The sequence below is a fragment of the Schistosoma mansoni genome, chromosome 1 (assembly GCF_000237925.1).
Source record: "Schistosoma mansoni strain Puerto Rico chromosome 1, complete genome".
In the NCBI taxonomy this organism is placed as follows: Eukaryota; Metazoa; Platyhelminthes; class Trematoda; order Strigeidida; family Schistosomatidae; genus Schistosoma; species Schistosoma mansoni.
Window position 1 is genome coordinate 13,198,721 of NC_031495.1, and position 25,243 is coordinate 13,223,963.

The 25,243-nt window shown below is 31.4% G+C and overlaps 1 protein-coding gene across 1 annotated transcript in view; it reads right to left on the bottom strand.

The window, feature by feature from the left end:
- Positions 1 to 1,069: 1,069 nt before the first annotated feature.
- Positions 1,070 to 25,243, bottom strand: part of Smp_141310 (putative neurexin) — a gene marked incomplete at both ends in the record, with an annotated part of 43,927 nt that continues 19,753 nt past the window's right edge. Inside the window, 10 exons of the mRNA XM_018793311.1 lie at positions 1,070 to 1,967; positions 3,648 to 3,789; positions 5,634 to 5,726; positions 8,800 to 8,968; positions 9,802 to 10,085; positions 12,099 to 12,411; positions 17,607 to 17,890; positions 19,359 to 19,467; positions 21,989 to 22,098; positions 23,997 to 24,259. Of these exons, the coding sequence (XP_018647836.1) occupies positions 1,070 to 1,967; positions 3,648 to 3,789; positions 5,634 to 5,726; positions 8,800 to 8,968; positions 9,802 to 10,085; positions 12,099 to 12,411; positions 17,607 to 17,890; positions 19,359 to 19,467; positions 21,989 to 22,098; positions 23,997 to 24,259 (2,665 nt within the window). The remainder of the gene's footprint in view (positions 1,968 to 3,647; positions 3,790 to 5,633; positions 5,727 to 8,799; positions 8,969 to 9,801; positions 10,086 to 12,098; positions 12,412 to 17,606; positions 17,891 to 19,358; positions 19,468 to 21,988; positions 22,099 to 23,996; positions 24,260 to 25,243) is intronic.

Sequence of the window (25,243 nt, forward strand, 5' to 3'; positions counted from 1 at the left end):
TTAAAAGTTTAGGAGCATGGATTTACTATTAAAAGCCTTTCGTTGGGTTAAATTGTTAAATTAGGAATTTTTAATTCATAAGAATAATATTTTGGATTTTTATTAGTCAATTAATTCATCACAGTCGACGTCACCCTTGGACTCGAACCCAGTACCGTTCGCTTCAAACGCCATCGGATTATCCATTTAGCTACTGAGTCCTGATAGCCACCTGCTTGTGCAATGGGTGAAGTTTTAATTCACATGGTATTGTTTACTTGTACTGGTTACTTGGTTCGAGTCCCAGAGTGAACATCTACTCTGAGATGCAAGTACATCCAGCTGACGAGTCCCAAATAAGACGAAACGCGCTTCCTGGGTATAAAGTTCATAACAATTTTTGTATTTTTTCCTGAATTTAGTTGCATTAGTTGTATTATGAACCAAATTACTACATTTTTGTATTTAATAAAAACCAAGCAAATAAATTATTCCATAGAAAATGTACTAGATTTCTGAGATTATAAATATTATTCAGTTCATTGAACTGATAGAATCAAAAAGTTTTAGCTGTAGATCAACATCGAATGGGGATCTATTGAAAACCAAATTATTTTACATTGTTATCGGAAATAAAACAGAACTATTTTTTGTAGGGACTGTTTATGTATTATTGAAAATGTACAGAAAATCAGACTTTGACTTGTACATTCAATGAATAAAAGCTAGCAATATGGAAAGAAATAATCCACTTATATAATAATGATGTAATAACATAGAACAATTTTATTTTAAAATGGATGAATTATAAGAGTAATGTAAAAGTGATTTGCATTATTCAACTTTTCTTAATTATATATTTCAATACATATTTACTACTCAAATGGAATATCAGCATACCCTGTTGAATAGCTCCAGTTTATTTCTTTGCTTTTGAAATATACTAAAAAGCACAAATACAATGAGGTAACACAAAATTACATTAATGTTACATTAATGCATAACAACTAAAATGTAACATTATATAATTAGCCTAACACGCAGACAGACATGTAATCAAACGCACGCACACACATACATGATGCATATCTTACATTGCTTGTTTATTTTGTACAAATGTAAAATCATCTATATTAGATTTGTGTAAATTATATTGATGAGGATGATAAGTAAAGAAATTGGAATGTTTTAAGAAATTACCATTGGAGTTATGACCATGATTTTTTTGTATTGTAGACCAATTGGATACATTTACATATCTATCTAGTTTATAATCATCCATTTGTTGATTATTTAACTCATGTTGTAATCTATTCTGAGTAGTATAAGTTTCATTTAGATTAGAAAGAGTTTCATTATCTATATATAAAGATGTTGGTAAAGTGTCAATTTTATCCTTCATATATTGATCATTACCAAGAAAAATTGAGGTAGATGTTATTAAATTATTTGAATACCCTGTATGACATAATGAAATATTTTGTTGATATTGATTTTGAGAAAAATGATTATTTTGATCGTATTCTTGTTTATCCAATTTATTAATTTTGGCATTCTCTATTGATTGTAATAAATTTGGTTCATTTGTTGAAGTAGATTGTTCATAATATGAAATATGTGTGTTATATTCTTTAAAGTGTCGATTTTGTGTACAACGATAAATAAGAAAACCAAATGAACTAATTAAAATTAAACCTGTTAGAATTAAACAGATAAATAACCAAATATTTAATGATTTTGTAAATGTTATTATTGTTGGTTGAATTTTAGAATTAGGCAATAAAGTATTTGAATGTGATGATGCTATAAGAGGTGATGGATCCAGTGAGAAATCATTTTTAGTTGTACATGATAAACACTTATTTTCATTTTTATTAAGTATATTGAAATCTGTAAGAAAACCATTTGAAATCACAAGTGGACTGAAGATCGAAGATGAAGATTTTGACAGTTGTAACTGTTTTTTTCTTTTACGTAGATTGGATTTACTGAAAGAATATTAGAACAAAAAAAGTTAATTGAAGGTTCAGTGTTTGCTAAGAGAAATGAAGTGTCTAGATTCAATTGCAATGACTAAACGTTTCATAATAAGATGATACAGCTTTCCACTAATTTCTGATTTTGGATGACTGTTTTACTAAGATTATTTCTTGATGTTAACTATGAAAATTAAAATGTTAAACAGTGACAAGGTAAGCTTCAAGTTTGTCAGTGTGTTCGAGCTGCTTATTCGTATAACTGCTCCAGAGGTCAGTTTGACGTGGGCTGAAAGAATCATTTAATAATTGTTTATGAGTAATACTAGGTATCAAACAATTTCTACCGACAATATGATCGCTGTTCACCTAGTTTCACTCAAAGGTAGACAGATGCAACAATTTTCGCAAAAATGTATGTCTATGAGATTAAATTCACTAAGTGTTGTGTGCTTGTATCTTCCATTATTGTTTAGGACTACAATTGATCAACCTCCTGTTGGCATTTGTGAATCCTGTGTGGATTGCCTCGATATTGCCTTAAGTCACAAGCATTATAAGCAAAGATGGATAGTGGATAGCAGTGGAATCCAGGAAGTGTGTTTCATGAACATCAACTCTGGGATCCCGGTATATATATATATATTTAAAAATGACTTATCCAATAATAAATGCAGCTACTTAAACGTTGAATTAAAGTAATTTGATTGAAATTTTGATCATACGAACTAGTAAGCGTTTTTACTAATCAGTTTAAACGTATCATACTTATCACAGAAGTTGAAGGTGATAGGTTAGACTTCAATTTTTTGTTTGCTTGTAAGTACAAGACAAACCAATGGACGTAACATATAACGGTTTGCTGTATAATTTCTAATGATTTCGTAGCTGAAACTAATCTGTATTTAGAAACAACTTTAGAGATATATGGGTTGTTTTATAATTCCATTTCTCGAACTCAGTAAATAAGATTGGTTTAAATTCAGATTTGAAGACGGAGAATCACTGTTTAAACTATCATCAACAAAGTAGTTTACCTTTAAACTACGTTTTAAAGTGCTTTATATTAAAAATAAGAAAATTATACATAGATTATGAAAGCTGCATGAGATGTTTTTTTCTCCAAAAAGGTACCATACTCTTGTAGTATCGATTGTTGTGTTAAGCCCGTATACCTTATTTTTGCTTCTGGACAAGCCAATTTACCTATCCATCTTAAGTCATGTTTTGCCCTTGTTAATTATTCGCTTATTAACCCTGACTATTTTTTGTACGAGCGTATGTGTGTACACTTTCTTATCCTATTCATTGAATGTCTGTAACTTATTCTTGTCTGACTATAAATACTGATTAACGCTTGATTAAAGCGAGTTGGCTTACCCGCCATCTCCAATGCGTGTCATCTATGTTTTGCTCGCTGATACTTGCTCATGTGCTTATAACTTTTTGGCCTGCGTCATTTGTCAATAAAACTGTAGTTGCCGCTTTTCTTTGCCTTCTGATTTTACACACCGTTAAGATTGGAATTATAACGGTTATCGAAGTGAACGGTTAACGAAGCTCAGCAATACACTCTTTTATACATTGAGTATTAGTAGTACATATTTAGTACATAAAAATTACTGGTATAAAATCATAGTATGTAATATTGTAAAATTCCGATGATTCTATACAACGAAAAAAAATACTTACGTGTAAAATGGACTATTTGGTCCTAATTTCAATTGAAATGTATTTGTATACTCTACTTCGGCGTATCGCGTAACTTTAACAAATGTCAGATGTTGTAAACCAGATGCAAGATCAGTTAACCGTAATCCATTGTAATAGACCCCTAAAATAAAAATGTAATCATAATGAGAAACAGAGGTCTGCTTCCATTATTTAATGAAGTAAAAAAAACGAATAAATGACGATCTAGTTAAGATGCGCACATGTCAATTGCGACTGATCAACCTTAGTAACGAGAAAACACAAACCCTTACACATGACGGTGTTATCCCTAAAAATGTTTTGTTCTATATCTTGCTCTATAAATTATAGATAATTCAAACTATTCGTAATTAACACACACATTAAAAATGAGGTATTCTAATATAGACGGTTAGTGAGTATTGTAGTATTCTCATAGTTTGAATCACATGCTGACATTAGCTAGACCCCGAGTGAAAACCAAGAAGTGCTGAACAGCTATTTTGTCATAACATACGACTCCTCAGAAGTAGGCCGAAGTTCCTGGCATCAATCTTCGGAATGGTTATGGATGTGAACTTCTGAGAAGTTTCATACTGTGAAGAAACGGCTATCCAATCTTTCCTGGTTTTTAAAGGTGGTTTTGCTAAAATCATTTCGTCACTTAAACTATGAAAATGAAGTATTTTACCGATAAATGATTCTCTGCAAAAATTAGTAAACGATGAAATTTCAATGGAATTTTAATTATTTTTAATAGTTTACCACGATAGTGAATAATGCCAAGAATAAAAATATAGATCCGTAACAGTCATTTGATTGCTACAACTTATCTAATTTCAAGTTCAGTTCATTACCATTTATTGATCACTTACATTAATTTTCACGTTAAAATTGTTTCATGGATCCTAAAGAACAATCATTTGTAATCTTATCGTCAATTATTATAAAGTTATGTATAACACAAAAGCTGACTTACATATTCAAGGAATAACGATTCTTAATCAACTAAGTTATATTTACTGTTTTCAAAAACTTGACTTCAGTACAGACAGTGTAGTGAACAAAAACACGAGCGGGGACAATCGAATGTCATTTAGCACAACATTACAGAATATCTCATTAAAATATGAGAACCATATAGTGAATAGTTAATTTGCAGAATAACAATCATTTGTCTAAATTTGACTGTTTCTTCTGCAAATATCCGTTCATAGTCTTCGATTATAATTGTTCATGCATTTTCGTACCAATTGCGTGCCGTTCCCGTTCTCTTCTTATTGATCTTCTATGCTCGACCATCACCATATACTACTTATGTGGATATCAGTAACCCACACCACAACAGTATTTTTGACAGACAGAGTATCAAAGAAAACTATAATAACCTTTTCTTAATGGTATACACTACTCAGTTATGCTCTGATAGAAATCTCAAAGGATCATTAGTGTTAAACTCCAAAATAATTTCAATTATTGTCTTCTAAAGAACGTTGAATGAATGGAACAGTTTTAACAAAAGTTTTTTTGTGAAGAACATCACATTTCTATAAAATCACAAATTAATAGGTATGAAAAAGACAGATAGATAAAGATGCTGAAGTTTGTCTATGATAAAAAAGATAGGTTTTCAATATAAAACTAAGCAATATGAATTAGTATTGATATATATTACAAGATTTGTTAATACTTATTACGTTCGAAACATTATACTGTTTATTGCTAGTTCCGATTATTAGACTGTCCTAATCTTACAATCGTATTATTGCTATTTATTGTTGATTGCCTCCATTCATAGATATAATTTCATTCTATATTCTAAATGAGTCGTCATCTTTCTCACATATGTTGCTTCCCATACTCTTTGTGGTACAAAACATACATATACAAACCAGATACTGATCTACTAAATGTTAAACGTCACAAATATATTTATAATAAAAACTATATGTATAATCATAGGACCAAAAGGAGTAAATCATATACCTGTTACATAACCTTGTATGAAATCAGAAAAATTTGACAATGGTGAATGGCCCAACCAAAGATAGCGTGTTTTCAAAAGCGAACCAAATTCATCTAAAGTATAAAACAAACAACTGGGAAATGAAAGTCTAAAACAAAATCGTTTTACTAATTAGAGTTTCATTAACAAAAATGACCGAGAAACTGTTATTTTTTTAATTATACGCTTTCTTAAAATATTTTGAGGTTATGGACATTTCAGATTTCTGTAATATCTATGGAAGTGAGTATATTGACTGATTAACCATTGGTAATCAATCTCATGTTTATTTAATCCTTGATAAGGATCTTAATCTAGATAACATATCCAACATGTTCACCTGTTGAAATGACTAAACTTTACTTGAATTGTATTTTGATGTTATATGGATGGAGGTAGATGACAGGAAATATTTGATCGAGGTTTTGTGTTGGTTTGCACTTACAATTAAGCCGCATATACAATATTAAAGAAAATAATGTTCTTTGTGAGATTCCAATCCCTACCAAGACGGCAAAAGTACCTTGCTGACAAGTACCAACTATTAAAAAACATAGGTTCAGGCTTTTCTGGCTACTACCCACAATCGTCCAACGTGTAAATAAGTTTCGTTGATTATAAGTGATTTAAATAGTTTTTTTTCTTTCTTGTATTGTTAATCTATTTAACGGTATCTCAATATGAATTAAAAATATCAGTTATTTTAGAAGTATTTCTATTTTTCGAATGTTAACCCCTCTTGATACTCTGTAATAGCTACTATAAAGTGTAATTATGCATTACAAAACGTGATCAAGTATTTTCATAAAACTGTTTTTTTAATGTCCAACTTCCTAAACTTCATACTTGTAGTTCTCTTTGTTAACTTGGAATGGAGTAAGAAGAAATAGTTGAATAGAATAATTTAGTGACCCGATATGTGACTTAAATTTGATCGTATAATTGTCGTTATAGACTTGTACATGTCGCCAATCCTCGCTTATAGTTATCTACTTCAACTGCGTTAGTGAATAACGGGGTTAAATAAGTCAAATACGAGAATGGATCTCGAATACTTATATTTTATACAATCAATGATCCAGACAGATGATCAAAGAAACGAAGTGATGAAAACGAAGCGAAACGAAGTGATGCGCTGTAGTGAAGGCGTGTGAGCCAACTCGATTTACCCAAGCGTAACTCAATATTTATAGTCACACCAAAAATAAGTTACAGACACAGTGAACAGAGTACGTAATTAACACACGATCATATAAAAAACAGTCAGGGTTAATAAGCGTATAAGTGATAAGGTCAAAGTGCATCTTGAAAAGAATGAATAGATTAGTCTGTCCAGAAGCTAGAATAACCTATGTGGGTTTGACATAGTGCCAGCCCCTACAATAACATGAATCCCTTTGATTTTATTAGATTCTCTTTATTTGGTGTACACAAATACACAGACGTTAATATATTTAAACGAATGAAATGGTTAGAAGTGAATGTGTATGATAATGTTAAGCTGAAGATTCGAATACGATTTTTAAAATTGTCGCAAATTAACAACAGTATAAAAGACAAGATGTTATATCATTATTGATCAAATTTATTATCCTATTTTTAACTAACTGATCTCAAATTATGTTATTTTTAGTAACTTATAATCTACTGTAGTGTCGGTTGATATGTTAAGCCTACATACCTTATTCTAGGTTCCAGCCCAGCCAATTTACTTATCCACCTTGAGTCACGTTTTGACCTTGTTAATCATTTACTTGTTAACCCTGATTATTTTCATATGAGCGTATATGTGTACACTTTCTTATCCTATTCATCACATGTCTGTAATTTATTTTTATCTGACTATGAATATTGATTAACGTTTGATTAAAGCGAGTTGGCTTACCCGCCTTCTCAAATGCGTGTCGTTTTCGCTTCGCTCTCTTCTATTCGCTTCATCCCTCTGATTTCCTTTCCAGATCAATAAATGCACAAAATATATATATTCGAAATCCATTCTTGTATTTGACTTATTTAATTCCATTATTCACCAGCGCGGATTAAGTCGTGTATTACGTATGAGGATAGAGAGGATGTATATTTTGACAACAATCATTCATACGATCAAACTGGAGTCAGATCATGGCTCCTATACTACATTCGACTAATCCATTACACTATCAATTAATTCTTAATTGTTTGTTTGTTTTTTTTTCTACTATTGTCAGTATTCGAGAATCTTCTCTTATACATTGTATTGATTTGCAAAACACTTTTTAGCCTTATTTAGACCTTAACTCCACTATAATCACTAATATCCACTTGTAATCAATCTCCCTTACCTAAATATTGCTGACATCTGTGTATACTATTGATTTTAAAATATTATAGGCTGTAAGCATCATCTAATGAGACTCTAATGACGTTAAATGAATTCATGTCATTCTTCTTCAAGCTTTTTTCATGCTGTCTTCAACTTCACTTGTATTAAAGTAATAACCAATGGATTTACATAACTAGTCTCTTCTACTATCATCAGTACTATTACTATTTTGGTATTTGTTTAAATAGCTTCATCTCACTGTACAAATGTGACATAGCAACTTGAAGCGATGCAAGTTCTTTGCAGGTAGTTTGTTTCATATGACCGAATGACTGTCATTTCTAGCATATTCCAACTCTCCTCTAATTGACATCAATTTGTGAGTAAATGATATTATAAAAACCGGCCGTTTTGTCCTATTGTGGGACTCCTCAGCAGTGCGCATCCACGATCCCGCCTCATAGTACAACTACTGGAAACCGAAAACACATTGGAAAGTTGTGTTGTCCTATTACTAGTATCCTCAGCAGTGTGGACTCAGAAACATGATAGAAATCGTACTGAAGGCACCCAAATCTCCAGAAGAACACTCAAGCTTTCGATCACTGAGCTGTTATCCAGTGGTTCGGATCTCTAACTTCAAGCAATCTACTATATGGCTCAATGACCATACAATTTATCCATCTATATTACTCATGAAAGTATATTTCCGTTGAAAGCTCATTTAATACAAATGAAAGAGTGCTATAAAACGAACTAATCCAATTATCTTTTAATAACCTAATTGAACTGTAGAAAATAGGATATTTTAACAAAAATCAGTGACCGATAAACGATTAACCTACTGTACAAACGATAAACAGTTTGATATTGATCTACTTCAAGGAGAATCTGATTCCTGGATCTAATTCCCCGAATCCTATGATAATATCCATCTTGTACATTGATCTTTGGACCATCAATAACAATCATTGAACCATCCAATAAAAATTTCATTTTTAAATATCCTTGTTCCTGTAAGCATTAAATTGTTTATTTTTAATAAATATGCATTAATAATGGGCCTATACTGCAAAATGGGATGGAAACTGATAAATACTGAAAAAAGTAATACATTAGTATCCTGTATATATTTTCTGGTGATTAAATCATTCAACAGTAAGTAAATGGAATCAGTCATAATAACGTACTGAAATCCGTTGTAGAATAAATGAAATTTAAATTTGCTGAAAAATCTGGATTTCTTCCAAGAAACACAATACTCTTACATTCTTTAATCACTGTGTAATGACCAATATCATGTTTGTCTGATCTTCGATTCAAGTTTGCTTTGATAATAAGTGCCAAACAGCATGAAATCTATAACATTGATTTTTCCAAAAACTATTTTCAGTTATCTAAAATCAAACCAATGTGTCTAAGCCCTTATGTTATCTCTAAAACACCTGTGAGTGAAATAAGTTATGCTCAAAAGAAGTAAAACCATCGTTTTACGATATCTAGAAGGAAATAGTAGTTACCTAAGTGTATCCTTGGAATATCAGATTCAACTCTCTAAACTATTCACAAACAGCCTGACATCGGTACACCCAGAGTCAACTCCATGTTCAGTTCATTGTAAGTCATCGATGAGAAGATTAAGTTTACAGTATTTCATTCTCGATGAAAATAATAATACACTTGAAAATTAACTTTATATCTTACTGGAAGCTTCTTGGATTACATACTATTAGTGTTCTATCAATACGTTTAGACATCTCACCAACATATTATGTAAATAAGCACACTAAAAATACTTTTTCTATCACACATATAATCTAGCCATACAAAAATAATCATCCACTTACCAAGTAGACATGAAGATAAGTCAAGTTATTCTGAAATTGATTTTCAGTAAATAATAAAGTGATAAAATCATTATCCATTGAGTTCAACTTGTCAGGATGATGTAACATTTTTATATCTAATTGTAGTCCTATAGTGAATATATCATTTATAATATATAAATCATTGTGCTCAATTTGAAATTGTACAAATCCAGTATATTGTTTTGTATTAGTTAAAGTTCTATTAGGATTGAACGAATGAGCATTGATTGAACCGATTTTACCAAAATGCAAAGTCGTACCAACTAGTTAAAAAAGCCATAAAAGTTAATTATTTGACTAAATGTACATAGTTCAAGTTTATTTCTTAGTTTTACAAGTATATTTGTCATCATAGATTGATCTTAGTTAGACAACTATTGATGGTGAGAAAGCACTGGGTAGTTGTTTCAACCATTCCAAATGATGGTAATGATTATTGAAATTGGACATGTAAACGATTGGAAGCCATGTCAGTGACATTAGGCTTAAGCGCTCACAATGAGGTCAAATACCCTGGGTTCTGTCCCTGATGGGGTCGTAATCGCACACCTTTAAGGACAGGAAGCTGTCCAGTGATTCCTAGTTTACAATGATCGTCAGTCCGCAATCTTAACTAAAAAAATCCATTAGCTTCCTAAACCCCCTGTAATAGTATTTACAACCATACTTCATTACAAAATTGAGAAAAGAAATTGTTGATTAATTCAATGTGATTACAAAATAAGAACTATGATAAGAACGGAATTACTTATGAGGAGACTGAAAACAATGACGATGTCAGAAGTGTGTCTTGTAATCAGTTTTGATACATTTGCTGTGATCACCTATCACTTCAGAAAACACCGTAACTAGTTAATTGACGTATGGGCAAGAAAATTACCAGTTGGTTTGTCGTAATCCACATAGAACCTGGGACACATGGATAGGGCGTAGTTGTCGAACTATATCAAAGTGATAGTAAATTGATCTTTATCATTTCGACCGATTATGGGCCATGTCGCCCAACATCTTCAACCACCGATTTGGATGATCGCGTAGACCTAAACCAGATAGTCTGAACCAACCAATACGACCTAAACCAACAAAGAATAGCTTCATAGACTGATGCCTTAACTTAGTTCGATCAGATTCCCAGCTTTCATTAAACTTCTCCCACATTAAAAACAGAGCGTCGAGGTAGGTAATAGTTAGAGATTTGTTAATCATGTTGCAATCACTTCAATTATTGAAAATATGCCTTGGACGTTAACAACGCTTCAATATAAGATCCTTATTCGGTTTTTTGTAAGTTCAAGTATTCAACTTAACACCGCATGATCGATTAAGTTAAATAAAACCCACCTTCGTTGAAGAATTTTGGCTTGAACAAAAAGTTCTGGTATATATCACTTACATTTACATAAGCATAACTAAATGAATAGAATTAGGCAGATCAGATAGACAAAAAATATAAAACTTGAGTTAATGATGAAACTGTCAATGCATTTAATTGTAAATAAAACATATTAGTCTATCGGTATTTTTACGACGATACTTTGGCCTCATAAATTCATCAGTCCTTTTAAATGACTTCAGTTCATTCCACACAATTTCTAGCATTACCATTGTATTATAGGAATCCAATAGAATAGGGATTTATCTTAACATTTTAGACAACATATATGTAAAAAGGTTACTCTACATATATTCATTCATCATCCTCCCTTACATCTTGAGTTTCAACAGTGTTCTGAAAAGTACATTGCTTTTCGAAACATATTCTTCATATTTAGTAGTTTACACTACTACAGACACTACCATTATGTTCATAATATAGTTCCGCTGATATTTTGTTACCAATTTTAACTGACCGGTGTTTATGCCATGTCTTATATTGTTTTAAACTGACAGACCGCCTTCTAAAACCTGTACTCGCTACCTGTACTTGCTACACAAGGTTATCAATATCCAATTAGTGAGGTGGATCTTTCACTTTTGAAATTTTGGTGTACAATTTTTCTACTAAAAACTTCATTTTCGTGTCTGAATTTATCCTCTACCGCCTGTAATTAACATGTCAGTGTAGCGCAGTCCAAAAGTTTAAATGAAGAACATTCACAAAAATTAGGGCTAGAAATGAAGCTTATAATAAAAATTACACTTTAACATCTAGCATTCACTTACTAACTGAGCATGAAAATGTCAAAGGTACTGGATACAACACACTTATTGAATATTGAAAGTGTTAAAGCTAATCTCAATCCATAAAATTCTAGATTGAAATAAAATAACTTTACCTTCGTCACATTGATGACCTTGAAACGTAGTTAAATCACATGCACAATAAAATGTATTCAATCTGTTCAAACATTTTCCATCATTATAACACATGTTTACATTTTTCGAATCATCGCTAGAATCAAAATCATGAAAACTTGAATAAAATGGAGAGATATTATTATTTTTATTTTCTGATGATGCACAACCAGACGTCATTGGTTCACACCCATAGACTATATAATCATTACAATCAAGATTCGGATAAACTTTAGCCATTTGTAGAAGATTGATTGTTGGATGGCCATTGAATTGAAAATTGGCAATACAACCCTATTGCATAATTTTTTATTGAATAAAAATAAGATAACAATTAGTAAATATTAGAATTTGTAAAAGCGTATTACGTGGTCGTCAAGCTTATCCTCTTTAATAGTTTCCATCACCAATACATTGTTGAATATTAGACATTGTTGAAAAACTTGACTACAGGGGTGTTACGCAGTTGTGAGAATCATAAATGTAAACCGCAGCTAAGCTGTCTGAAAATTAGGTGCTTATCAATCTTATCAATCAAATTTATGACCTGTTTCTAATATGTTTGAAAATAGATTAATTTGAATTTTTGTTTTACATAAGTATCTCGGTGTTGGTTTTGATTAGCTTTCATCATCATTCAACTGTGCGTTTCATAACTCTCGGCTACACATCACAGTCACATCATTTTATACGTGTGTACACATACATATGTAAGTGGGCAAATATAGTGGTTCATACTTCGTTGCTTTGTATTGCACTATAGATTGTGTTTTTTCTCAACTGTGGTATATTCAGCTCAATTATGTTAAGCATTCATTTCAACTCCAAACTATATTATTTACATCTGTAAAAGCTGATAACAGTTTAGAAAATTGATTTTTTCGTTGGATCAGTCCTCGAAGAGTATATACTTGACGTCTATTTTCAATCTCAAAATGTTTATTCATATTTTGACTTTAAACTATGTGCTACCAAAATCATCTTTGGCTTAGTGGTCAAGGCTTTTGAACTTCAACAACTAGGTCCCAAGCTCTACTTCGGTTAGGTAAATTACATAGTAACAATTACACTTAGAGTGTGACTCGAAATTAGGTACATTAATATGTACCTAGTGAGTTGCAAACAGTCAGAAATCAAAGTGATTGATAAATATCATTACCGTGGTTCGACTTGATGATTCAAATAAATCCAACATTGAATGCATGGTTTGTTAATAACAATAATGATCTATTTGCATTATCTTTATGAGTAAAAAACTGAATTTGTGATGTCTGACAGTTTAGCGAAAGACACCTCATTAGAGTATAAATATACAACAATTTTTTAAAGAATTCAAGTTAAAGCATTTCGTTTATTCATTTATTTACTTAGCTATTCTCTGAAGAAACGATTTATACCAAGCTGAGAAATGTCAGCATTGAATCCAACAATGTTGACGATAATTGCATGATGCTAACGAAATGTATATCCTATTTAGCTTCATAAATCTTCCGTGGAAATTAGAAGTTGAGCATGAGAGCATTTTTAGATACATATATTTCATACAAGCATATGTGCGGAGGATAAAGAAGGTAAATATGGAAATCAGTAAATAAAGAGTGATTCAGTTTTTATGTAAGGCGAATACTGTATAAACTTCTAATAGCAATTTGAGTATAAATATATAGATAGATATGAACCAGACACACTTAAAAAGTAGTCGATTTCCACTAATATGGTCACAGATAATAGAGGAACATAGGAAAGTCACAAAATACCTGATCAGGTTGAAATGATTTAATCGATACGGTTGTTTCAATAATAACAGATTATATGATAATTGAATTCTCCACAATAAAAAATCTAACAAAGTTAATCACAATAAGGAGTCCACAATAGGACGAAACGGCCGTCCAGTGCTTCCAAGTTTTCCTTGGTGGTCAAGCTTCAATTGACTCATGATTTTAACTATGAAAATACTAAATCTCCACAAAACCCCTTCTGATTATAATCACAATGAAACAATTTCATATTTATCATATTTTGTAATATTACTTAAAATAATATGTCATGAATTAGGTTGAAATAGTTTCACTATATATCAGTTACATTTTTTAGGATATTGACTAGTGAAAAATTTCAGTGCCTGTTTTATTTTATCTAGGAATCGACAGTCGATGTTCATTCTGTGATTTAAACCTAACGATGATTTACACCTAGTACTTCCAACATCAGTAAGCTATTTAGTTGGCTGATAAACCATGATAGTCATCAATTTATTCAACAGATATTATATTAATTTGCAGGGTTAGATTGTGGCTAGCAATGGAATCCAAGATGAGCTTTCCATCTTATTTAAGACTCCTCAGTTGAAAGTACCTGATATGTAGTTTATTATTATCAAAAGGGGTTTTTGTGGAGACTTTAGTAATTTTATATAGTTGAATCCACGAGTCAATTGAAGCTAGACCACCATGGAAAACCTGGAAGCACTGGACGACCGTTTCGTCCTATTGTGGGACTCTTCAGCAGTGCGCATCCGTGATCCCGCCTCACGAGATTCAAATCCAGGACCTATCAGTCTCGCACGCGAGTGCCTAACCACTAGATCACTGAGCCGGCATCCAACGGTGGTAATGTCTAACTTCAACCAATCCACAAAATTGAGCAACTGTGCACCATTGTATTCAGTAAGTTACTATCTCACAATAGACCCGGTTGAACTCCACTGGTCACTGTTTCTCACAAGAACTCCAGGAAATACCTTTTTGAAGCCATTCACTAGTGAGCATATGTTGATTATTATCAGAACGGGTTCTTGTGGAGATCTTAGTAGTTTTTTATAGTTACTGCTGAGGAGTCCTAAAATAGGACGAAACGGTCATCCAGTGCTTCCAGGTTTTTCATGGTGGTCTAGCTCCAAATGACTCATGAATTCAACCCTAATTTGTTATTGTTTATAAAAGTTCATACCTATAATTGAACAGTGAATAATAAAATCCTGAAAAACAATAAAACATCAAACTATTACATGCTATTTATTATTCTAAACAGAATGTCATACCTATTACAAACATCTTTAAATAAACTTACTTGGAAACCAAATCTTGATTTAATTTTGCCTTGGAATTTTATAAAATCTGACATTGAACAACCACCAATATTAATTATAGAATTTGAAAATAATTGTTTAATATTAAATATATCATTTAAATCTATATTAGTAGTAGTAGATAATTCAATTGATGTTTGTGTATTTATTCGAATGGTCAATGAATTATTTTCTTTATTCACCCTGAAATTATGAAAAATAAAATGAAAAAAATTGTTTTTTTTTAATTTACGAATATATATATATATAATATACCCAAGACAGAGTTGAATGGAGAATGCTGATGGGCGGCCTATGCTCCTCCACGAGGGGTAACAGTCGTAAGTAAGTATATAATATATAATAATTCAAAATACATACTTGGACTTATTATTATAGTTAAGTGAAACTACATGGTTTGATAATTAAACTTTACATTTTGATGAGAAGAATTAACTTTTTTCCGTAGGTTAGAAATTGTATATATAGATCATATATATAGAAAATCATAATGAAAGAATAAAGATCTCTTTAAAATGAGGAAGTAAAGGTGATAATTTGATGTTGGTGTGGTGTGTGCTAATGATGTCGACGAATATAAGTAGTATGTATCATCACCTGAAAGTGAAATGCCTGGCAATGTAAGGTTAAGAAAATCGAAGAAAAGAGAACAAGAACAGAGAATGATTAGTGTTACAACAAAAGAACAATGAACTCTGAGACGGTTGACTGATATTTCCATAAGGAACAGTGAGCTTTGAAACAATTGATTGACATTTTGCAAATTATATATTTACTATATGGTCTCAGATTTTACTAAGAAAGTCTGTAATTTTATGCTTAAATACAATCCCATTGTCTGCACTTGTGTTCTCGTTCACTACAATGGGATGCCGATGTCTCCACAAATTTAGACTTTATATATTTTTAATGCACATTTATTAGACAGGCGGTCCATGTTTTATTTTGATATTTGATAAGTTTGTCACCCGAATACTCATTAATGACATCCTATTCCCTAGATTTATTCTACTCTCAGCTGTGAACAGTACGGAAAAGTCACAAAGTAAGAGCAGATGTTTGTCTTGTGCAAAGAAAGTAAGAGTGTTTAGAGTTTTGTGGTTAAATTAAGAAACTTGCCGAAGTATGGTAAATAAAGTAACAACACAGGTAATAATTAAATCAGTATGATATATAATCCGCCGCTTTTCTGAAACTTCCAGGGAAGTTTCTATTGAATACTCAGTGAACGAGGTGATATTCATCCTTATTCCAGATTCTGACTGTGTTGTAGAATTCTCGGGGATGAGGATCTTAGGAATATTTGCTTGATGCTTTTATATTTTATGTATATAATTTCACATGGTTTCAAGTTGGAATAGTAAGCAATGATGCGAAGTACTTGACTGATCTTTCTAGAGTTCTAGTTAAAAATTTGAGAAATGGATTAGTACATTACTTGGACATGAGAAAATAATTATACCAATCGCTCACTGTATCTACTTGATGATGGTGATAATTAATGGACGATAGGAGGAAAATATAACAGGTCTAAAAATTCATCTATGATATTTTTCTTATAAAGCTTATGACTTCAGGCAATATCGACGTAGTCCGCACAGGATGCACATATGCCAACAAGAGACTGATCAATTACAGTCCTAAATAACAATGGGAAGATACAAGTAAACAACAACAAGTGAATATAACTTCACCCCATTGCACAAACAAGTGGCTATCAAGACTCAGTAGCTGAGTGGATAACACGATGGCGTTTGAAGAAAAAGGTACTGGGTTCGAGTCCCAGAGTGAACATCAATTCTGAGATGTAGGTACATTCAGCTGACGAGTCCCAAATAGGACGAAACGCGCGTCAAACTGGATTCCACTGCTAGCCACTATCCATCTCTGCTTATAATGCTTGTGAATTAAGGCTATATTGAGGCAATAAGCACAGTATGCACATATGCCAATTAGAGATTGACCAGTTGCAGTCCTAAACATCAATGGGAAGATTCAAACAAACAAACCTCAGTGAATTTAATATGTTATTATTGAATAAAAGACCAACAATAACAGCGACAAAAAGCCTTTCTTACTTGAATAATTCAATTGTATACCATTGTGAATCATTAAAGAATACTCTTTTATTCATTGACATGGCTGTTATTTTCTTTGTTATTAATTCATTATTAAAATGTATTGTGAATAATAATTGACTACTGATTAATTCAATCAGTAGAAAATTATCATTTAATTTATTTAAAATAAATAACAATATACCTTGATCAATTGATGTTTTAAAAGAAAACTTTACAAGTAACGGAACATTTTCAAAATGTTCATTGATTATTGAAAGATAACATTTGGATTGTTTAAATTGTATAGGAAAGTCATAACTGATTGGCCTATGTCTTACATTATATTGAAATAATTGGGCAGTAAATTCAATCACCCATTGATTAAGTGAGAATTCAAAGCTATTTTCCAAATTACTTTTATTTAATGGATATTGAATGGGTACATTGTTTTTCTTGTATGACAATAGTTCGAGACCGTTATATGAAAAATATGCAATATCACCATTATAACCATTAATTTGATTAATCCTAGGATTTATTGGTAATAATGACGATTCATATGAATTGGATGATCCAATAATTATTTGTTGAACGGGTAATTCTGTAATGGTTAAATTTGTCCCTATAGAAAAATGAAGAACAGGAAAGGAGAACAGTTTTTATTTTTCGGAATGTAAATTTATATTTTTGAAAAAATGGCTTCCAAAGAGTAGAATACGTTTGCAGAGATAATTCAGTTTGAAAATTTAACGTTCATCGCGATACTCGAAGGTTCATGATTTGATCCTCGATTGAGTTATGGCCATGCATTACTGACAAGTTCCATGCTCGGATAGGATAGTTATCTAGGGCTCCCTGATATTCGTCAGTCGTTGTTTAACTAAGATCTAGTCCATTTCGCATTTAACGCTCAACTCACTTTACACTTAGCTACTGACTTTACATAGCCACTGGTTGATAATTTGTTGACTTCAGCTTTAAGGAAAGGTCTGTTGCTTATGATTTTTAACAAACTAGCTCCCGACTACTGAACAGATAGATTATTAATAAACACGTCTCTTGATTATTATTCAGTTTTTAGTTTGTTTAGACATATCGTTTACATCATGTCGACTAAGCTATCAGAAATATTGCTTGTATTACAAAAGTTGTTCATTGTTTATAAGTTTAACTATTCTTAAATATTATTTGATATACATATGGTATGAGAATATCATGCAGTCGCGAGTGTAAGTTGTAGTATTGATTATTATTGGAGAAGATTTGCTGCTCAGATAGATACTTTTGGTATTGTTGAGTCTTCCAAGTTAAACAGTTTGATTGCAGAACATTCATCGTCGTTCATGATAATATCGACAGACCTTACTTCACGTTGACGTAAGCTTATTAATTATTCCTTAGGTCTTAAATCACTTTGTCATAGTGATTATCATCATAATTAATAACTGAAAAACAAGGAATGTTGAGAAAGCCTTAAAAACTGTTTTATGTAGGGTAGTATTTCAAGAAGTGTAGATAATCATCCTTATTTGACTTCAATCACAATGTAACAAAAGAAGTATTCAACTTTCTAGTAAAGGTATTACTAACTTGAATCTAATAAATACTATGTTGAGTTTTACCAAACTTTTTTTGAATTTCACCCTAATAAAGTGTAACAATTTATTCTCTATCAAAATAGTGTTGATTAGGAATAAACTAATATCAAATGGAAAAAGGGGTTTTATAGAGATTTTAGTAATTTTATATAGTTGAAATCATGAGTCAATTGAAGCTAGACCACCATGGAAATACTGGAAGCACTGGACAGCCGTTTAGTCCTATTGTGGACCTACTCAGCAGTGCGCATCCACGATTCTGGGTTCTAATCTCGCGAGGCGGGATCGTGAGTTTGCACTGCCGAAGAGTCCCACAATAGGACGAAACGGCCGTCCAGTGCTTCTGGGTTTTCCACGGTGCTCTAGCTTCAATGGACTCATGCTCTCAACTATATAACATCAAATGAACTAACACAAACACTGATTGATAAATAAGGAAATTTTGTTGTAATTTTTTAATAAACAAAATAATCCCATAAAGGGTATACATACGTTGACTAAATACATTTCTATCCAAATGAATAGTTATATATGAATTGTTATGAATCAATTCAAAATGATGCCATTTTCCATCGGATAAAAACACGGGTAATTCATATACCTTATGAAGGAAAAAAACAAAAACAAAGAAACATTCATGGTATTAAACAAATTATTCTTATGTTCTTTATTACATAAAGCTCACTGATTATGTAAGAACAAAAACAAACACATTTAATTAGTTGTTTTCAGAGTTCATCAACAAAATGATTTATTGTGAAATGAAACTGAAGTACGTGTAATGTTTACGATTGATCACACATATTGCAAACAGTAGTAGTATTAATGCAATACAAGTAGTATATACATATCTATGAGGAATCATGTGACTGAATTAAATATCAATATATTTAGTCTGTTGGCTGATAAAATAAAACATCTCTATAACTCAGATTTCGGATTCATCCCACTACATAGTCTGAATGAATTATGCTATTGGATAGTTTTTCCGTTATTAATCGACCAATCAGTATGATGTTTAATCGTTTTCTAGTCGTAACATTATATATATATATATATATATATATATATATATATATATCATTGTATTTTTATCATTTTGATAACTCTTAACAGTCACAGGTCATGAATTATAATCTGATATTTCTGTGCTTCATTATTACAAAAGCTATTGCTAGTACTAATCGCAGTCGTTTTTATTTATTATTTAGCATATGTTGCTCTTTAGTTCATTAAAATCAGATCAAAACAAATCGCAATCGGGTAATACCTACCAATAGGGATTTTCTCATGTAACTGACCCGTTCAAATATAATCTATGTCATAGTGAAAACAATTCATTATTATATGATCATTGAATTTGAACTTATAGATATGATTTTAGAAATTTACATTATTTCATGTTTGGTTCTACTACATTAGATGGATTCTGCCATGCATCATGTCAATTGACACTAATTAACAAGTCATACAAAGAGTTAAGGGAATTGAACTTGAAATGATAATATTGAAAATAGAGTCAATACAAAATGTCTCAAACCACTTCGTCTGAAAATCTCCATAAATAGCTATCTGTGAGACAAAACGTGATTTCTGCGTACAGAAGGAAGGAAGTTTTTTGTGATAGACTTCTCCTTTTAGTGAGAATTATTTTAATTTATATTTAGTTTTCGTTATGAGTTTATGACACTAAGAAACACTAGGCGACTATTTCATTCTAGTTGTGACTGTTCATCAGTGAGCATTCAAAATAACCATACACCAAAAAAATTCCAAACGTTTAGGGCCTTGAAGTAAATAGAATATTTTTCAGATCACAAAGTTGAAATCTACCAGTTTATTTTATCAATATCCATCCAGTCATGACTCTACGTATTACTTAAAAGATAGTCAAGTTGCTAGTTTCCAATAATCCTCCAGTTCAAATCAATCATTGGTTGAAATTGTCTTCAAATTGAAGTATTTTTAAAGAACTACTGAATAAATTAACTTTGGAATGAGTGTACATTTAGCTGCGGAGTCCTAAATAGAATAAATCACCCTTCCTTAATTCCATTGCCAGCCACAATCCTTCTATTCTAATAAGTTTCCAATTCAATGACTTAATCGAGGAAAAGCTCATAGCATACACATGCGTCGACAAAAAATTTTTTCCTGAATGTCAACAACGAGATTGATTCATTCTTTGTAAAAAATACATATTTAAAGAAAAATTGTAAATCTTTAGAATAAAAGGCATATCTAATTATTTCGCTCTTTAATACGTAATCTAGGTGGCCTGCTTGAATATCTGGGATACCTGTTCCTGTCATCCAGATATTTCAACAAGTTATCTGTCTTTTGTTTGTTTCAACAGATCATTATTAATTTCATGACTTATTCAGGTGCGTTTGTGAAAAGTTCACGACCTTTCACTCTACAAGTTAGGAAAGAGCACAATCAGAGACATTGTGGCTGCTGGCAATATACATCAAAAAGAATGTACATTATTCAGATGTCGATTCCTAAACTGTTCACATCTAATTGGCAATCACTCAATATTTATCGTCAAGATCGATCAAGAAATAAGAAACAGAAACTTGTTGAAATACTTTGCGATGAGAATCCTATGGTGCATCAAATATACAATCTTGAATAATAAATACGCAGCCGAATTCATGTTTTTAACAATTTTGATACTAATTTTCACAGTATACAATCATTAATAAAGCATTCTGTAATATCTATTATTTATAAAATAGAATGTATCGAATCTCTTCATTACAATTACAGATTATATTTAGTTGATTTTCATCTTATAAATAGTCGGTATTCATAAAATGTTTTGTTTTTCATAATTATATCTAATCTTTTATCAATAAACAATTTACAAATATCAGATTGGAATAATTTATCAACGGTACTGGGTTCAAGTCCTGTAAGGAACATGAACTCTAAGATGCAGGCGCATCCAGCTGACGGGTCCCAAATAGGACGAAACGCGCGTCTTCGATTCCACTGCAAGGTACTATCCATCTTTGTTTATGATTTATCATCCTGTTCTTTAAAAATAGGCTACCTTACGAAATAATATACCTGTTTTCTTTAAAAAAAAATATTACATCCATTATGAGTAAACTTACTTCATTTTTATTATCGACAATATATTTCACATGAATATGACCATTTACAAGTAATATTTGAAAACTGTCATGATTTGATCCAAACATCTCATTGTATACAATTTGTTGACCTGTTTTCTGTTGTTGTTGTGGTTGGTGTTGTATAGGTGAAATAAATTTATTGATTTCTTCATATGTGAATCTCTTCTTATTAATTTTTTGTGGTATAAACTTATCTATAATATTCACTTTATATTGTAAATCAGGTTCTGTGTATAAAATAGTTCCATTCAAATGATTTGTTTGAAACATAAATACAATCCATAATAATGATGAATATTGTTGAACTGGGAGTTGTATACGTATTAATTGTAGTCCATTGAAATGTAGAATCGGTGTAGCTTTATAATAAAATACATGGAATGGGAAGAGTATATTTATTTACATCTTCTAAATAATTGTTAAGTAAATATAAAAATATCCGTCTTAGGTTGAGTAGAATTGTTCGTCATAGCAATATTTAAACTAATAAAACGAAGATATGCATTGATGAATAGTGGCTAGCAGTGGAATCCAGGACGCGCGTTTCGTCCTATTTGGGACTCGTCAGCTGGAGGGCGTTTGAAGCGACCGGGACTAAGTTCGAGCCCCAGAGTGAACATCAACTGTGAGATTTAAGCACATCAAGCGGACGAGTCCCAAATAGGACGAAACGCGCGTCCTGGATTCCACTGCTAGCCACTATCCATCATTTCATATAAAGCTTGTGACTTCAGGCAATATCGAGGCAGTTCACACAGGACGCACAGATGCCAATAAGCGACTGATCAATTCCAGTCCTAAATAACAATGGGAAGATACAAGTAAACAACACCCAGTGAAAATAAAATGAAGAGTTTAAAATGAAACCGCAAAATCTCAGATAAAATAGTTCGTTTTTACTAGCTCATTATCATAACACCTCACTATTATATACGTAATAAAGTTCTATAATAAGCAAATTCGGACACGTGATGATGAGTTCTTGTAAAGAGATAGGTTGTCTACTACACCTAAGTTTATCTTCCAGATTAACTAAATCTATAGACTCACTTCAAATGGGCTCACACTAACCAAAGTGTGAGGAAATTATACAACTTCATCGTTGATCATACATTTAACACTAAAAATACAACAGTTGATGTAAAGGACACTATTAAAATTATATACTACAACATATCCAATCTAACCTATGCTTCAAAGTTTCACCTTTAATACTGAGAAAAGTAAGGATTTATATGATCAAACTTAACCTGTGAGTACAGAAGAACACCATACGATCATTTTCATTTCCCTGATACATTGTTTAGTTAATTCATTTGCCAGTTATCTCAATAAACATGAAAGGATTGCTGTTTTTGTTCAGATTGTCATTGTTGACTAATGTTTTATATGTTTGTAGGTATCGATGCCAATGTTGGACTTGATAGTTTCAAATAGATTGAGCATTGGGTAGAATGTTAATAATAAATGTATTTTTGTTATATCCTACTGAGTAGAATAATTTCTGGTTAGCGTTTTTTTAGTGAGTTAGTTTTCTACGGGATGGGGTCGCTTACCACATGTCCAATCCCCCTCCTTTATCCGGTCTTGGGACCGGCAGTAGCCCCAGGGTAAACATAATATTTATGGATTCTAGGGTTATTTTGTAAAGAAATTTGTTTATGACTAAAATCACAATACCAGAAATATATATATATATATTATTTCCTTGAAAAAGCTTGGACCAGATTGACAGGCGAAACATTGGATTTACTTCAAATTCGTTCGCTGAGATTTTACAAATATATTATTCCTATTTATTGTCTTACATCAACTCAGCGCCCAAATACTGTGAAACTATTCGCTCTAATTTATACGAAAGTTCTTGTATGTACATATATGTGCTGTTAAGGATCACCTGTATCTCTACTTTCTAACAGTTCCAACTTTTAAATTTAAGAAAAAGTAAAAACAAGATGCACATATTGTCCTACTAGACATAACTCACATTCTTTTAGTTCAGATGAGTTATGTAAATATGAATTTGATAATCTCTCACTTTGGACATGATGATGTTGTTTATTTAATGAACATGATGAGCAAATAGTTGATAACATTTCTGTTGTAACATTATTATTAGTAGTATTACACTTTAAAGGAAAAGAGAAGTCTGTAATTGTTTGAATTCTTTCATCATGGATACTTTGTAAATAACGTATACGTGCTTGAACAGCTGATTGTAAATCCAAACGTAAACCATTAATTGTCACCCTTTTGTAAATAAAATGGAAAAAAATAAATAGACAACTTTAGTGCATTCGCAATATTTACAGTGGTTATGTATATATAAAGCCGGTAGTTGTAAGTATAAATAGATTATCATTTCAGAATACAATTTATTGATTAAAAACAATGAATTCATAATGTGAATCAGTTGTGATAATCTTCATATTTTCTTTTTTCAATATAAGAAACAGAGACTGATCAACCATTTTTGGTATATGTGCTTCTTGAGTGGAATGCTTCAATGATGTCATTATGTCATCAGCATTTATAAGTAAAGCTGGATAGTTAATGCAGTGAAGTCTAGGATACTCATTTCATTCTATTGAGAACTAACCGACTGAATGTACCTGTACCCCACAATTAATGTTCAGACAGTAACTCATATCCAGTATCTTCTTATTTAAACCCCCTAACTTTTTATCCACTGAGCAACTGAGTTCAGAGAGTTATTGGTTGCCACAACAAGAATTAATTATAGTTTACTTTTAAGGGTTTGAATCTTCCCATTGTTCATATTAATGATACTGTTTGACTATAATTTAAATAATCCAATCAAGTGATAATTTGTTGACTTTTAAACCATTGTTTATTACATACCTTTTGATTCGAACATGTCGATTGCATCATTAAATGCCTTTATTAATAAGATTTGTAGTTTAGTTAATTTATTTTAATCCCCATGATTAATATCTTTATTGATGATGAAGTTTTTTTTTACGTGAAAGCACTCTTTCATAAATCTGGTACAATATATACAGCTGTAGTGTTCTAGTCATTTAATACTTGACTAAAATAGGAGCATCCCAAATTAATTTTAATCAAATCTGAGTTTTTCAATTACAAGAACTTTAAAGATGATCAGGATAATTTAAAAGTCTCTTTTTCAAATAATCCCAAATGATAAAGAGTGGTTATTTCAGATGTTTGTTCATTTTAAGAAACTTACTTTAGATTTTAAATTATTTGATA